Genomic DNA, 15,786 nt, shown 5'->3' with positions numbered 1-15,786 from the left:
CCTGGGCCCTCTGCAAGAACATCTGTTCTCCAGCAAGGCAATCCCAGCACTCGGGAGGCAGAGACAGGTGGATCTCTGTGGGTTCGAGGCCAACCTGGTCTACAAAGTGAGGCCAGGACAGCCAAGGCTATTACACAGAGAAAGCCTGTCTCAAAAAACAAAAACAAAAAACAGAACAACAACAACAAAAAACAACCCAATGAACCATCTGTTCTCTTAACCACTGAGCCGTCTCCCCAGGCCCTGCTTACACACGGTTTTTTAAGTGGACAGGCTCTCTTTGGAAACTATCAAGCAAGATAGAGCATCTCCTCATGGCCCTGGCCCTACCTCATTCTTCACCTTAGTACATCAAGATGTGTGTGAGTGTGAAAGGGTATGTGTTCATTGATCTGGGGTGGGAGTGGGGTGTAACGAAAGACAACTCACATAGCCAGGGTGACCTTGAACTAGCTAAGAAGCCAAGGATGACTTTGAACTTCCCATATACCCTAACATGCCGGGTTAACGCAGTGCTGAGAACCAAAGCTTCATAAATGCTATGAGGTAGAACTCTACCCTCTGAGCGCTAGCTTGAGCCCTCATTCATTTTATGCTTTCTTGTATGTTACTTAGAGTCATACGTGTAAACTTGAAATTCATCTTGCTGACTGGCTTGTCTGTCTGAGACAGTCTCCTGCACGTGCATCCGGCTGGCCTCAGATGTTCTCTGTAGTCCCGGGATGACCCTGAACTCCTGACCCTCCTCCCTCTTCCCAAGTGCTGGGTACGCACCTCCACAACCAGCATGAAATGAGATTGTTTTTATTGAATAGTGTCTCAGTCGCTTAGTGTCTGAGGAAAGCAACCTGAGGAAGAAAGGCTTTATTCCAGCTCACAGTTCCTGCCGATTACAATCTATAGTGTCAGGGGAGGCATGGCAACCGGAACAGGAGGCAACTGGTCACATTCAATCCACAATCAGAAAGTGGAGAGAGATGCAGGCTGGTGCTCAGCTTGTTTTCATCTTTTTATTCAGGCCAGGACCCAGGACAAAGAATGCTACTACCCACATCCAGGGTGGGTCTTCCTACCTCAGTCAACCTATCCTTATTTAACGGTTTGTTTTGTCTTTTTGTTTCTCTCTATATAGCCCTCTCTGTCCTGGAACTTACTATGTCGACCAAGCAAGATCTGCCTGCCTCTGCCTTCTGAGTGCTGGAACTAAAGACATGTGCTTGGCCAGTCAACTTATTCCACATTGTCTCTCACAGACATGCCCAAAAAATGTGCTTTCCTTATTATTCTACATCCTGTCAATTTAACATCATAAATCAGTCATCACAATCAAGTATTTCTTTTTTCCATCTTGGGACACACAGACACTTCTCATCAGTGTTCTCTGATGGGGATGTTTTAGTTGGCCAGTCCCCTCGTGGTGGGCATTTAGCTTCTTCCCTTTGTTACGAGGTAAAACCCAGAGACCACTCAGCACAACCAAAGTTCAAGTCTGTATTAGGCCTACTGGCGATGGCCAGGGGAGAAATCCTTCACGGAATAGCCAGAAGGCATGTTATAGGGAGTTTTTAGCCACAAAGAACAGGAAAACTACCTCTGGTTGGTAGTTGCAGGGGAAGCGAGCAAGCAGTTTAGCAAGAGCCAAGACCATGCAGTTAGTGGGAGCATTTCAACCCTGAGTTTCTAGAACACTGTTGGGTGCTTTCCCACAAACTTTTCAAGGCAGAATGTAGAAACCAAAGATAGCTTCTGCTAAGGCAAGATGGAGAAACTTTTGGCCTGTTACACCTTGTTTGATAACAAGTTAATGATAACCCAGTTCTGGTAGCACAAACTTGATGTGCCGCCATTTTAGTTGGCTTTAATTGTCAATTTGTCACAGGCCAGAGTCATCTGAGTGGAAAGCCTAAATTGAGAAATTGCCCAGATCAGATTGGCTTGTGGGTAACTGTCTTGATGGTTAACTGATGGAGTAGGCTCTAGCCAACAGCACCATTCTCTGGGTCAGGAGGCAGAGACAAGCAGATCTCTGTGAGTTCAAGGTCAGCCTAGTCCAGAGAGTGAGGCTAGGCGAACTAGGGCTATTACACAAAGAAACCCTATTTTGAAAAGCCAAAAGAGGAAAGAAAAGAAAAAGCTAGTTAAGCATGAACTTAAGAGCAAGCCAGTAAGAAGCTTTCTTCCATGAGTTCTGCTTCAATGTCTTACCTTGTGGGCCAGTCCTGACTCTCCTTAGTAAAGGGCTATGAGCTGGGGATGGGTGTGGGGGGGGGTGGGGGTGGGGAGGATGTAAGATGGAATTGACCCCTTCCTCTCCAGTTTTGCTTTTGATCAGAGTGTTTTATCAAAGCAACAGAGGAAGCTAGGACAGCCACCTTCCCAGAAGGCTGTCAGAAATACCCAGAGCTTAAAGCCTGCCTGAAATCAATACTCAGTGATGTAGGGAGACCCTTGTGCCAGGATTTTAAAAGGGCTAGGCATGAAGCCTGGCAGCACAGCTGGAGGCCCTGTGTTATAGCTTTATCACCACTCACTTGAGAGTGCATGTCTCAAAAACCTCAAAACCCAAAAACCAAACAAACAAAAAACAAATGCACAACACGCACGCACGCACGCACGCACGCACGCACATATACACAGGTGGTGTTCAAATGCTTTTCTGTTTGAGCTTGTCATATCACCTTATCAATCTTGAGTAGGACTCCACAGTGAGATTATACTGTCCTAGAAAAACGGGGTGATGAGAAGCTTTCACAATAAAACAAACATGTCAAAGGTACAAAAGACCTTGATAATGGTGGAACAAAGACGTCTGAAGACCCCTCCATGTGACCTTCTCTGACAGTCTTTCCGCATAAGCAGTTAGTCAACACCTTCCCAGCTGCATTCCCTTCCACACCACCTACCTCAGGCTCCTCAATCAAACACCTATTGCCAATCAGGAATTGTTCTAGACATCAGGCAGATGAGGTCAGGATCTGTGCCTGACGGCGTCTCAAGTGGACATATAGGGCAGTAACAGCTCTCGGAGGTCACTGTATCCATGCCTGTGGAGGTGGAAAAGTAGACAGCTCAGAGAAGACAACCGAGTTGCTCAAAGCCACATAGTTTAGTGTCAGAGCAAAGGCAAAGACTAGAACGCAAGATGTCTACTTTCCACCCACCAGGATTGCCTTGTCTCATTTCTTTGGAGATCAGTAACTGAGCCAGTCAGTGGTGGCGCACACCTTTAAACCCAGCACTTGGGAGGTAGAGGCAGGCAGATCTCTGAGTTCAAGACCAGCCTGGTCTACAGAGTGAGTTCCAGGACAGTCAAGGTAACACAGAGAAACTCTGGCTTGGAAAAAAAAAAAAAGACAAAAAACAAAAAACCCCAGAGATTTGGAAATACTGGAGACAGCTGTCTCACTTCAACCAGCCAAGTCTTCATTTTCAGTGCACTGAGTAAAACTCAGAGGCCTGATTAAGAGTTGCTCTGCCCCACAAAGGTAGTGGTCACTGATGGATGCTCAGCCTTTAGACAGAAAGCTACTGGGGAACCTTATAAATGAGGGTTCAGTGGTGACCCCTGCCCAGGGTGCCAAGCTGAGCCCCTAGCAGCGCATGCCACAGCCCGTGTCTTGTGATAGAACAGAGGACATAAGGATCCGCTCTGAAATTCTCTTACCAGGAAAATCAGGGAAGGAATGTCATCTAATCTACACCTTTTGACCTGAGGTCAGCTCCCCCACCCCCACCCCACCCCCACCCCCACCCCCCAAAAAAACCACCCAAGGATGGAAGGCCAAGATAAATGATACACAAGAAAGCCAGCCAAGCCTAGGAAACAGGATATGCCAGCTGGACAGATGCTCTGCCGACTGCAGCTACCACCAAAAAAGTAAAAAGTTGCAAGAAAAAAATAAAATAAAATAAAAAGGAAAACAAGACTGGGATGTGATCAATGGTAGAGCACCTGCCGAGTACACATGAAGTCAGTCCTGAGTTCAATCCCCAGTACCATAAAGCCAAGAGCAAGCAAGCAAACATCAAACAAAAGCCCACAGAGTAGAAAAAATATGGTAACTTTCCAAATTTAAGAGTTGTAATAAAGTGCAACGCATAGGCCTGCCTAGAACCAACTTTATAATGGGGATGTCATTAAATTGTAAAGCCTTGGATGTGAGGGGTACATGTATGACAAGAGATCTGAAAGCCACAGGACAAGAGACCATTGCCTCCCATTCCAGTGTGTTGAAAGAGGAACAGAGTGTTGCTGTAGAGGAATTTTAGTTCAGAACATCCCTGTTCTGGCAAGAGGTCACATCCAAAGACCTTCCAGGTCTGTGTGATCAGGCTGGAGTGGAAACGTGCCTTTAATCCAGGAGACAGAGGCAAGCAGATCTGAGTTCAGGCTAGCCTGGTATAGAGCAAGTTTTAGGTAAAGAAAAGCTTAGGTCCATGCCTGTGGTACAACCCTTGAATCCCAAACAATGAAAGTAAAGTTAGTTTGTAGAAGGAAGCACCCAAATTTGAAAGTGATGTCTAAACCAACTGTTATGGCCCATATCTTCAATCCCAGCACTCAGGCAGGCAGAGGCAGGTGGGTCTCTGTGAGTTCGAGACCAGCCTGGTCTACAAAGCGAGTCCAGGACAGCCAGGGCTACAGAAAAACCTTGTCTTGAAAAACAAACCACCAAAAAACAAACAAAGTGCTGTCTAATTGAGTGGCAAAAAAGATGACCAATCAGAGGAAGATTTGACAGATTAGGCTACACTCAACTCTCAAGAGAAGAGAGAGGAAACAGAAGCTACTTATGAGCAATGCAGAGAGTGAGAGAGACGAGGCGGCTTTGCCAGGAGAGTTTTACAGAGAGAGGCTGAGGGCGGAACAAGCCAGAGAATGAGAAGGAGCCAGAAGATTAGAACAGATTATTTAAATTAGTTTGAGGCCTAGCTGAACAATTCCAGGGCTGAGAGAGAAGCCAGATTGAATAAATCAGCTGGGAGAGGAGTGTGAGCCAGAACAGCCGAGTTGAACCAGCCAGCTCAGCGCTCAGGAAGACAAGAAAGGGTGAGCTTGTTAAGCAGGACGCCTCAGAGACGACAACTGCAGCAGGCCAATGAAAGTTACTTGTACATGTTGCTGCCTTTGTCATCTGCCCAAAGTGCTTCCTGGAGTCTAATCTGGAGGAAATAGTCACACAAACACACCATGTGCAGTTTATAAGAAGGCCAGCCTGAATTCTCCAAAATGACTAATATAAAACAGGTGTATCCTCATGCAAAAATAGTCCACATTGGGGCGAGGGGAAGGACTAAAGAGGTACATCCAAACATAACATACAGCTTTGGAAATATTTTTAACAAAAAAAAGAAAGTTAAAGCCATACCTACAATCTCAGCACTTGGAAGACAGAGGCAGGAGAGTCAGGAATTCAAGGGCAGCCAGAACTATACAGGAAGTTTGAAGCCAGCCTTGCCTACATGAGAACATGCTCCCCACCCCCACCCCCCACCCCCCAAAAAATATATTTGTGAGATAATCAAGATATCTAAAATATAGACTACATATTTGATACTAGTTGATTTCTGTCTATCAGGGATTAAGGAAATCTGCCTGAGTTATTTCAGGTAGGTGTTTCATGACTTTTGAAATTATCACTGAAATGATTCGGAGTGTGTGTGTGTGTGTGTGTGTGTGTGTGTGTGTGTGTGTGTATCCAGAATGAATATATATGAATATATCCAGATAAAGACATGTATGTGTGTGTGTGTATCTCCAAAATGTAATTTGGGGCCAAAGGTAACTACAAATAAATTTCATTAGAGTATATGGATATGGCTGGCTGTGGTGATGCTGGCACTATCAGGGCAGAAGCCAGAAAATCAGGAGTTCAAGGTCACACTTAGCTACGTGGCTAAGCACAGGCCAGCCTGGGCAACACCTATCTCAAAAAACAAACTATTATCTATCCATCCATCTATCCTTTTCCTCCCCCAGGTATGTTGTGAGCTTCCTGTTGATTGTCACTCAGCTGGGCTTCTGCAGCGTGTATTTCATGTTTATGGCAGACAATTTACAACAGGTAAAGAGGGCTCTTCTGGGCAGGGTGGAAAGGGAACAGCCCTCCCAATGCTGGGGCCGGCAGACCAGAGCAAAGCCAAAGCCATTTGGCTTTATCCCATGAAGCTTCTCAGATTGTCACATCCAAGATGTCTAGCAAGCTGTCACCCTCCCCTCATCACACTCCTAACTTGAGACAAGCCAATCAGAGCCTTTTTTTTTTTTTTTAATGGCTTGTGAGGTTGAGCTGCACACCCAGACAGCCAAGAAAAGCAGTGAGCGGTGTGACAGAGGGACTTCCCAGCCCAGCCCCACTTCGACCACTATCATCTATAAAGGATGTACTTATGTAATTGAAACTCATTTCTAGTCACGTGAAGGGGGGAAATGTCACCACTTCACAGGGAAGAAGAGATTGTCTATCAGACAAAAAGACCGTTGGGCCTTTGGGTTTTGTGGCACCCAGCATGTCTGATTATCAGAATCACACGCACTACAGATAATGCAGCTAGGTTTGCCAAATAATATGCAGGATACCCAAAGCCAGACACAGTGGTTCATCTCCGTAATGCCAACATTTGGAAGGTAGAAGCACACTAGTCAAAAGTCCAAGGTCATTGTTGCCTACATAGCAAGTCGGAGGCCAGTGTCAGACACATGAGAACCGGTCTCAAAAAGTAAGGGGTGAAGGCATAGCTCAGTCAGCAAATCACTTGTCTTGCAAGCACATGGGCCTGGGCTCCATCTCCAATGACCCACACTTAAAAAGAGCTGGGCTTGGTGGCCTGCAGCTGTAATTTCAGTGTTTTGGAGGCAGAGACAGATGGGAACCCTCTGCTCACTGGATGATCAGCCAAGCTTCACTTGCCCAGTACCAGGCTTATGAGAGACCTGTCTCAAAAAACAAACAAAGTGGAGAGCTGGGTGCCTCAAATCCCAGCACTCAGGAGGCAGAGGCAGGCGGATCACTGTAAGTTCGAGGCCAGCCTGGTCTACAAAGGGAGTCAAGGGCAGCCAAGGCTACACAAAGAAACCCTGTCTCAAAAACAAGAACAACAAAACAAAAAACAAAGTAGGCAGGGCTGGAGAGATGGCTTAGTGGTTAAGAGCACTGGCTGCACTTCCAAAGGACCTGGGTTCAATTCTCAGCACCCACATGGCAGCTCACAACTGTCTGTAACTTCAAGATCTGACACCTTCATACAGACATACATGCAGGCAAAACACAAATGCACATATAATAATAATAATAATAATAATAATAATAATAATAATAATGATGATGATGATGTGGGTAACACCTTAGGAATAATACTGATTTTGTCCTCTGAAGCCCCACCACCACCAGGAACACACATGCATAAATGCACAGACGTACAGAATACCCTCACCTATGGGGCTGGAGAGATGGCCCAGACATTAAGAGCATCTATTGCCAGACCTGGCCTTGGCTCCCAGAACCTCTGTGGTGGTGGCTCACAGCCATTGGTAACTCCAGCTTCAGGGGATCTGATTCCCTCTTTTGACCTCTTCCAGCACCAGGCATGTACATGATGCAGTTACCTACATACAGGGGAAAAAACTCATACAGATAAAATTAAATAAATCTTTTAAAATGTTTTAAGGAATTGTTTATTTTATTTTTAAATGTATAAATGTTTTTCCTGCACGTATGTATGTGCACTAAATGTCCATGGGAGTCAGAAGGTGTTGGTACTCCTGGAACTGTGAGCCACCATATGGGTACAGGGAATTGAGCTCAGGGCCTCTGTACGAGCAACCAGTGTTCTTAACCACTGAATCATTTCTCAATCCCCTTAAAAAATGTTTTAATTAATTATTATTATTATTTTTTGTTTTGTTTTTCAAAATAGGGTTTCTCTGTGTAGCCCTGGCTGTCCTGGACTCACTTTGTAGACTAGGCTGGGCTCAAACTCACAGCAATCTGCCTGCCTCTGCCTCCCGAGTGCTGGAATTAAAGGCATGCGCCACTACACCCGACCAAATTTAAAAAAAAAAAAAGTTCTTAAAGACATCTGGCTGTATTGAAATTTCACATAAGTCATGAATAATATCTTTCTGAGGCAGATTCTAGAAATCACCTAGGCTCAGCTGATCAGCTGAAATCCTAATTGAAATGACTCTCAGTGACTCACGATTGATGTACTGCCTGTCACTGTGTCCCTTCGGCAGATCATAGAAGAAGCTCACTTCACCTCCAACATCTGCCAGCCCAGGCAGAGCCTCGTGATGACCCCTGTCCTGGATGCTCGCTTCTACATGCTCACCATCCTGCCCTTCCTCATCCTGCTGGTGCTTGTCCAGAATGCACGGGTGTTGTCCATCTTCTCCACCTTGGCCACCATCACCACCCTGGGCAGCCTGGCTCTGATCTTTGAGTATCTCGTCCAGGTCTGTGTCTGAAACCACACAGAAGGGGGTCGGGGTCCAAGGCTTCTGAGGCACGGCAGGGGGTATGGGCATGGTGGGATGGTGAAGTTGAGGAAGGTGGCCAGGTCCCTGCTTTGAGCTTAGGTAATTTCTAGAAATACTTCTGTCTCATGAGCTGTAAAAAGCTAAGCATCATTATCATCAGCACGCTCATCTTCAGCATCAAGGTCATGTCCAGTAACAGTGAGTCACTAGGAATTTAGTTGCCGAATGCCTTCTGTGATCCAGTGTTGAAGCTGGGGATTTTGTGACTCAACAACTAGAGGTAAAGAAGGTTGTCCCACTTCTGTCAGTTCAGCAAATACAAGAAATACCACAGTCGAGAGACGGGGAGAGGGCTCGGTGCATAAAGGCCCTAGCACGAGGACCTGGGTTCCCATCCCCAGTATCCACATGACAGCCTAGCACAATGGAGCACACATGTAACCCCAGGACTGAGAGAGTGAAAGGTGGGTGGGGGATAGGGGTTCACTGGCCAGACAGTCTAACTGAAATGGCCAGGTTCAATAAGAGACTCCAAAGAGGCAGGTGGATCGCTGTGAGTTCGAGGCAAGCCTGGTCTACAAAGCGAGTCCAGCATAGTCAAGGCTACACAGAGAAACCCTGTCTCCAAACAAAACAAACAAACAAAAGAAAGAGAGAGCGAGAGAGAGAGAGAGAGAGAGAGAGAGAGAGAGAGAGAGAGAGAGAGAGACTCTAAAGAATGATGTGGAAGGCATCAGATATCCACCTCTGGCCTCCACAGGCACCGGCATGGGTGCATGCACACCTACACATAGACACCATGAGTGAGCACACGAGTGCTCACACACACAAAACACGCACGGGACATACAGCACTTGGTCAGTGGACAGGAAATATGTAGGGCTGGCTAGATGGCTCAGGCACTTGCCACCAAGCCTGAGGACCCGAGTTCCGTCCCCAGAATCCACAGAGTGGTAGGAGAGGGCTGACTCCCAACAGTTGTCTTTTGATATCCACATGTCCATCCTGCCACTCCCTGATAAAGTAAATCATGTAAAAGGTTTTAAAAGAGAGAGAGAGAGAGAGAGAGAGAGAGAGAGAGAGAGAGAGAGAGAGAGAGAGAGAGAGAAAGGTGGTAAAGGAATTTGATCTACTCGGTCCCAAGGGCCTTACAATCTCCTGGATCTTTGAAATAAAACAACTGCAAAATACCATCTTTATCTTGTTTTCCAGAAAAGACACTGAGGAGTAGAAGCAGCAGGCGAGCCGATCTTTCTGACTGGGCCAACTGGTTTACCTCCCATCACTGGCCATACTAACATTCCACTGTTGCCACTTCATTTCTTTGGTCATGAAAGTCTGGGGTTATATTACTGTCTCCTTGCTGCTATAGCAAATAACCACAAATCTGGAAAGTTTGGGCTTTGTCTTTCTAGCTAAGGATGACCTTGAGTGTCTTATCCTCCTGTCTCTACTTCCTGAGTGCCAGGCTTACAGACATGCACATGACACCCAACTCATACTGTGCTGGAGATTGAATGTGGGGCTTTGTGCCTCTTAGGCATTCTACCACCTGGCTAGACTTTTTTTTTTTTTTTTTTTTTTTTTTTGTATTATTTTTGTTTTGGCTCATTTTCTTTGGTTTCAAGGTATTTTTCTTGAAAACAGAGTTTCATAAAAAACCTATTCTGGCTTCAGGCTTCTTTTGGGTTTTTTGCTTTTTTTTTTTTTGTTTGTTTGTTTGTTTTGTTTTGCTTTTTTTGAGACAGAGTTTCTCTGTGTAACAGCCTGGCTGTCCTGGACTCATTTTGTAGACCAGGCTAGCCCCCGAACTCACTGAGATCCACCTCCTCTGCCTCTGGAGTGCTGGGATTAAGGCACGTACTACCACGCCCTCTGGCTTCAAACTTCCTAAGTATTGGAAGGGGACCTTGAACTTCTGATCTTCCTGCTTTTCCCTCCCAAGAGCTGGGTTTACAGGCGTGTGTCACCACATTTGGATTTATGCAGAGCTGAGCATCAAACTCAGGTCTTTATGCATGCTAGGCAAGTGCCCTACCAACTAAACTACATCCCCAGCTCAAAAATGGCACAGATTTCTTTCATCTATGGTGCTGAAGGTCTCGCTGAGCTAATCCTCAGGGCTATGTCCTTTCCCAGAGGTTCTAATAGAGAGCCTGCTTTCTTTTCTTTCTAAGCATGCCTTGGCCCATGGCCCTTCCATGGTTAAAGCCAGCAACAGTAGGCAGAGTCTTCTAATGCTTGAATCTTGTTTCCTCGTCCATTCCTCTGTTCCTCTTTTTAAAAATTTATTCATCTTTTTAAAATTAATTTTTTGTTAATTCATTCATATTACATCTCAATTGTTATCCCATCCCTTGTATCCTCTCATTCCTCCCTCCCTCCCACTTTCACCCTATTCCCCTCCCCTATGACTGTGACTGAGGGGGACCTCCTCCCCCTGTATATGATCATAGGGTATCAAGTCTCTTCTTGGTAGCAATTTATTCATCTTTTAAGGGCCCTTATCTGACTCAGATAATCCAGGGTCATCTTCTTGTGTAAGGTCATCAGCTTAACATCCTAAAGTTCTTTTGAAAACTCTGATTTCTAGCCAAGTGTGGTGGCATGCACCTATAATTCTAGCACTTGGGCAGCTAAGACAGGAAGATAGCTTGGTCTACTAACTAAAATCATCATCATCATTACCATCATCATCATCACCATCATCATCTGACCAGTTGGGTGGCACATACCTTTAACCTCAGTACTTGGGAAGTATAGGCAGGCAGATCTTTGTGAGTTTGAGGTAAACCTGGTCTACATAGTGAGTTCCAGGGTAGCCAGGGCTACATAGATAGACCAGGCCAATAAATACATAAAGAAGTAGCATAGTCTGCTCACAGGTTCCTGGGATTACGATGAAGATGTCTTTGAGAAGCCTTTATTCTACCTAACTAGAACTATTATGAATCACTCCTTCCATGGCTACAGAGCAAGTCTGAGGCCAGCTTGGGCTACCTGATAAGTGACACAAATATATTATCACTCCCCGTAGCTACGGTGGCTACTATGCCAGCTGGCAGACTGCACAGCCCCAGGGGGACGCTGGGAAAGAGGCGTTAAAGGACAGGAGCAGAGGACAAGCACCCTTACCTGGGCTGTGAGAGCAGCTTGCAGAGTAGCCTTGGGCAATTTCCTTCTCCCACTCTTCTGCCTGATCCACACTGAAGATGAGATTTCCCACCGCCTCCAGGTAGAAGGTCCCAAGTGCACCAGCTGAAGAACAGACAAACAACTGCATAAAAAGAGTGGGGAGAAACAGAATAGAATATTACTTAGGCCAGGCATGGTGGTGCACACCTTGAATCCCAGCACTCAGGAGGCAGAGGCAAACTGATCTTTCTGAGTTCCAGGCCAGTTCTAGCCCATAAAGTGAGTCCGGGACAGCCAGGGCTATTACACAGAGAAAACCCTGTCTCAAAAAAGAAAACAAAGAAGAGTATTGCTTAGCACTAAAGATATTAAGAGGGTTTTTAAATTTTTTTTTGTCTCTCCGCTGTGTGTGTGTGTGTGTGTGTGTGTGTGTGTGTGTGTGTGTGTGTCCAGAAGAGGGTGTCAGAATGCGTGGAGCTAGAGTTACAGGCAGTTGTGAGGTACCTGATGTGAGTTCTGGGAACTCTAGAAGAGGGGCCTTGGGGCCATCTCTCCAGGCCCAGGAATGAGATTCTAATAAAAGCTACAATCTGCATGAACCTTAAAAGACAATAAGCCAAATGAAATAAGCCAGGCACAAAAGTTACAAGCTCCTACTCACAGGAAGTGCTTAGAACAGTCTTGTTCATCTAGATAGAACATACACAGATGTTTAAGAAGTGGAGGGCAAAGAATCATTTAGAGTTCCCGTTTGGGTTGATAAGAACGTTCTGGGGATGAGCAGTAGTGGCGACAATGTCACAGAGTGAATATACCCAGTGGGTAAAAATGACTATATGGGAAATTTGCTGTTGCCATAAAACATTAATGTAAATAAGCTAGAGTGAGGATGTGGCTAAGTGAGCTGGCCTAGCATGCAGGAGGACCTGGGGGGGGGGCGGGTCCATCTTCAGCAGGACACAAAACCACACCTGATAGTGCACACCTAGGATGCCGGCACTCGGGGTGCAGGGATGAGGTGGAGGGGGGGCAGGGATGTGGTGGGGGTAGAGACAGGAGGATCAGGAATTCAAGATCTCCCTCAGGGACAGGTAGAGTTCAAGGTCAGCCTAGACCTGGGCACATAGCCTGGGCACACAGCTCTGTCTCAGAATAAACTACTTAATTAACACACTTTTTAAAAGATAAGACCCACGGCTCTTTACACTATCTCTGTCACCAGGCATGAGGTGAGATGACTTCCCCCATGGCAAAGCCGGTGCCGTCCCTCTCTTTCAGGAGCTCCCACGGCACAGCAGCCTGCCCTTGGTTGCCAGCTGGAAAACCTTCTTGTTGTTCTTTGGCACGGCCATCTTCACCTTTGAAGGCGTGGGGATGGTAAGAAGGATGAAGTGCCCCCACAGAAGGGCCAGCTATGGTTCCCCATGTCACCCTAGCAGAGCTGTGGGCAGTGCAGCATCACTCTCAACTTGCCCAGTTGCCGGTAGGAACCTGCCTGCCTGTCTTTCCTGGTGAAGGGAAAGTTGGGTACCTCCCACTCAGACCACACCTCAAGTTCCCAAGACAAAGACAAAGGTGTCGAATTTACTAATCAGCCCACACTGAGCACGGTGTTGGGACAACAGCAAGCATGAAACAAGATGAAGGGGGAGGGAGCATATGGAGGGGGTGTGGCCATGTGGAGGGGTGTGGCCATAAAGCTGATGTGATGATGTGGAGAGCGTGGCCACATGAGATAATGATATAGAAAGGCATGCTTAGCTTGGGGGTATTGGCTCACACCTGTAATCCCAGCACTTGGGAGGCAGAGGCAGGAGGGTCAATGTAAGTTCAAGACCAGCCTGGTCTACAGTGTGTCCAGGACAGCCAAGGCTACACAGAGAAACCCTGTCTCAGGGGGAAAAATGGAAAGAAAGAATGAGAGAGAAAGAAAAGAAAGAAAGAAAGAAAGAAAGGCATGCCCACTTGGTACAGCTCTCAGGAGGTGGGGTGGCTGGGAGAGGGCGTGGCTGTGTGGAGGGTGTAACCATGTGAAGTGGTGATGTGCTGATGTAGCCTTGTAAAGGCTGCTGAGTCTGTCCACCAGGAGAACACCTGTGCTTATAAGGGAATCTACCACGGCCACTTTTTTCCTTGTCTTTCCCAAACCCTCTACTTCCAGGTTCTGCCTCTCAAAAACCAGATGAAGAATCCACAACAGTTTCCTGCCGTACTGTATCTGGGGATGTCCTTTGTCATCTTCCTCTACATCTGCCTGGGGACCCTGGGCTACATGAAGTTTGGCTCAGACACTCAGGCCAGCATCACTCTCAACTTGCCCAATTGCTGGTAGGAACCTGCCTGCCTCAAGTGGGACAGGGAAGCGTGGGGGCAGGCTCACGTGGCAGGTTCACACCGGCAGGCTCACGTGGCAGGTTCACACCGGCAGGCTCACGTGGCAGGTTCACACCGGCAGGCTCACGTGGCAGGTTCACACCGGCAGGCTCATGTGGCAGGTTCACACCGGCAGGCTCACGTGGCAGGTTCACACCGGCAGGCTCACGTGGCAGGTTCACACCGGCAGGCTCACGTAGGCGCACATGGAAGAATTAGGTTTAGCCGAAGAAAAGAACTGTTGACAGTGTGTTAATTATGATCATGGGTGAGTTTGATAACTTAGCACTGTGCTCCATCTCAGTATCTCACAGCAGCATCCAGCATTATCATTGAGGATTCCATGGAACAAATACGGATATCAGCATTAGAGGCCTTCAGTGATCTTTCCAGCTCACACCGAGAGTGGAGACTTGAGTCTAAGTTTAGTCCTAAAATGCAAAGGTCCTAAGATGAGTGATGTAAGGGCTGTCAAGGAAACAGAAATTGAAGGCTCCACAGTGGAGCATTTGTACAGATTGTCTGAGATTCTAGATTGAATAATTAACAACAATTTTAAAATGTTTAAGATAGGGTCTCACGTAGCTAGGCACGGTGATGCACACCTTTAATCGCAGAGGCAGGCGGATCGCTCAAGTTCTAGGCCAGCCTGGTCTACAAAGTGTGTCCAGGACAGTCAAGGCTACACAGAGAAACCCTGTCTAGAAAAAAAAAAAGGGAGGGGGGGCGAGTCTCACTTCTCATATAGCCCAGGATAACCTCAAACTTCCTTTGTAACCAAAGCTAGTCTTGGGCTCATCCAATCTGTCTGTGCTTCCCAAGTGCCGAGATTACAGGCATGCCTACCACACCTTGGTAAAAATAAATAAATAAATAAATAAATAATTTTAGGCATGTACCACATTGGACTGCTACTTAGGCCACTGGGCATTCCCAGCTGGAACTCAGCCTTCGATCATCCATTCTTTCACCCATCCATCCAGGCAATGTCCGTAGGCGGGACCTCTAGAGGAGGTGTTGGACTCCTAGTGACTAAGTATATGTCCCAAAGCTAATAGGATCTACGTGCTGCTTCCTCCACTGCTGTGGGTGAGCCTCCAACCCTTTTGCACAGTAAGGCTTACACGCGTGCCTCTTTGTATCAGTCAGGACAGCTTCATGGTGCTGTCACATGAGTGCTTAACCCTTTGTTCACACCAATCTTTTATGGGATGGCCCCGGGGCTCTCATTCTGATGGACGGACCACACTCCAGGGTGTTGCTGGTTGTCATGACAGAGCCATTGAACGCCTCCTGCCTTTCCCAAGCAGCAGCACCTTAAACTCCTAACATGAGCTAAAAGAGGCAGCCCTCCTGTCAGACTTTCCAGGGAAGGGCCTAGAAACCTTTGATGAACAGCACAGATGTAACTACTCCACTCCCTGGCAGAGTATCTGTGGACAGCACAGAAAATACTTAGAAAAGTGCTGGACATGCCCCACGCTCTGTGTTTGCTGTTTTTGTTGCTATGGTCCTTACAACCTTGGGCTTTCAGGTATATGGAGTGATGGTGGCAATCATGTTTCCCAAAGCCAAAGCAGTAAAATGAGGAGAGTGTCACCAGCCTCATGCTCCTCGCTGTACCCTGCTAATGACCCGATGAGATCCTGAACGTGGAATTCTTTGAAGTTGTTGCCTTTTTTATGTGAGTGAGATATTATCTTAATATACTGCTCTGATTCTTGTCTGACTGCGCTTCCTCTAGCTACCCCTGGCAGAGCCTTTTCACTGCGGGGGTGGGAGCTAAACATGTGCGCGCG

The 15,786-nt window shown here is 46.8% G+C and overlaps 1 protein-coding gene across 1 annotated transcript in view; it reads left to right on the top strand.

Moving 5' to 3' along the window:
• LOC127208663 (proton-coupled amino acid transporter 3) overlaps positions 1 to 15,786 on the top strand; it is a 29,734-nt gene that overhangs the window by 9,065 nt on the left and 4,883 nt on the right. Inside the window, exons 5-8 of the mRNA XM_051168171.1 lie at positions 5,981 to 6,065; positions 8,237 to 8,455; positions 12,896 to 12,991; positions 13,776 to 13,942. Of these exons, the coding sequence (XP_051024128.1) occupies positions 5,981 to 6,065; positions 8,237 to 8,455; positions 12,896 to 12,991; positions 13,776 to 13,942 (567 nt within the window). The remainder of the gene's footprint in view (positions 1 to 5,980; positions 6,066 to 8,236; positions 8,456 to 12,895; positions 12,992 to 13,775; positions 13,943 to 15,786) is intronic.

The sequence above is a fragment of the Acomys russatus genome, chromosome 25 (assembly GCF_903995435.1).
Source record: "Acomys russatus chromosome 25, mAcoRus1.1, whole genome shotgun sequence".
NCBI classification, from domain to species: Eukaryota; Metazoa; Chordata; class Mammalia; order Rodentia; family Muridae; genus Acomys; species Acomys russatus.
This window is presented reverse-complemented; position numbering and strand designations above follow the sequence as displayed.